This window comes from Phyllostomus hastatus, unplaced genomic scaffold (genome assembly GCF_019186645.2).
Source record: "Phyllostomus hastatus isolate PE091 unplaced genomic scaffold, TTU_PhHast_1.1 phas_scaffold_177, whole genome shotgun sequence".
NCBI classification, from domain to species: Eukaryota; Metazoa; Chordata; class Mammalia; order Chiroptera; family Phyllostomidae; genus Phyllostomus; species Phyllostomus hastatus.
The window spans coordinates 1,647,199-1,648,637 of record NW_025334012.1 but is presented as its reverse complement, the minus strand read 5'-3'; the positions used below and the strand labels follow the sequence as shown (position 1 = coordinate 1,648,637).

The window sequence follows — 1,439 nt, the reverse complement described above, 5'->3', positions numbered from 1 at the left end:
GTAGAGAAAATGTAAGCAGAACAAGTAAACAAATCAAATATCATTAGTAACATTTGATAAGCAGGTCCCAAAATTTCTAATGGTTTCCCTTAACCATCCCCATTCAGGTATTATATTTCTGAATATGTTTTCTTTTTACTAGACAAAAACTTTTGAAAAGATAAGGATGCCACCTCAGAAATTAAAGGCAATGGGGCTTAAACAGTCAGTTATTGATGGGAAAAGTCTCAGAGATATTAAACAATCTCTCAGATGTTAACTCAGATGTTATTGTGCATACCACAAGGTCAAAATCTCAACCCTCTAGAAAAATGTGCCTTCTCAACCACCTTCTTAAATGCACTCTTGACCTCCTTGTTCCTCAGGCTGTAGACCACTGGGTTCAGCATGGGGATGACCATAGAATAGAACACAGAAGCTGTCTTGTCTGTGTCCATAGAATGATTGGAGCTGGGCTGTAAGTACATAAAGATGACTGTTCCATAGAATATAGAAACTGTAGTGAGATGAGATGCACAAGTGGACAAAGCCTTCTGGTGCCCTCGAGTTGAGTGCATCTTTAAGATGGTGACCAATATGAATAGGTAGGAAATCAAGATAACCAGGAGAGCAAAGAAGACATTAAAGCTTGACAGAAAAACAAGAAACACCTCACTTGTGTGTGTATCTGAGCAAGAGAGAGCCATGACAGCTGGAACATCACAGAAAAAGTGATGAACCATATTAGACTTACAAAAGAAAAGGCTGAATATGTCCCCAACATGGAAGGAAGCATTCAGGAACCCACAGACATAGGAACCTATGACCAGACGTGCACACACACTTGTCGTCATGGTGGTGGTGTAATGCAGGGGTTTACATACTGCTGCACAGCGGTCATAGGCCATGGATGCCAAGAGGTAATTTTCCACAGTGGCAAAGGCTACAAAAAAGAACATCTGAGCAGCACATGCATTGTAGGAGATGACCTTATTGCCTATAAGTAACCCAGCCATGACTTTGGGAGTGACAGCCGAGGAATAAGCAAAGTCCACCAGAGACAGGTTACTGAGGAAAAAGTACATGGGAGTGTGGAGATGAGAGTCCAGCAGTATCAACAGGATCATCCCCAGGTTCCCAATCAGAGTGATGTGGTAGATGAGGGTGAACATGATAAAGAGGGGGACCTGCAGCTCTGGGGCATTGGTTAGTCCAAGGAGGATGAAGTGTGTTACTTCTGTCCTGTTCTCCATCAGTTGTGTTTGAGAATCATGAAATGTCCTGTAACAGTGAGAAATAAAGAAAAACAGTGACCAGCGAAACGAAAATTGCAGTGAAATTAAAATGTATAAATACCATGTGCATTATTTCATTTATAATATCTACTTCAAAATTATCTTGATCTAACATTAAGAGCTTTACATATAAATGTGTGTATACAACAGGTAGTGTTATTATTT

At 40.3% G+C, this 1,439-nt stretch overlaps 1 protein-coding gene across 1 annotated transcript; it reads right to left on the bottom strand.

The window, feature by feature from the left end:
• Positions 1 to 287: 287 nt before the first annotated feature.
• LOC123831470 (olfactory receptor 5B2-like) lies at positions 288 to 1,232 on the bottom strand. The gene has a single exon (XM_045858350.1). It carries the CDS (start codon positions 1,230 to 1,232, stop codon positions 288 to 290), a length of 945 nt encoding a protein of 314 aa, XP_045714306.1.
• Between the last annotated feature and the right edge of the window lie 207 nt (positions 1,233 to 1,439).

Coding starts and splice junctions, on each gene's coding strand:
- LOC123831470 (XM_045858350.1), bottom strand. CDS start 1,232: ATGGAGAACAGGACAGAAGTAACACACTTCATCCTCCTTGGACTAACC.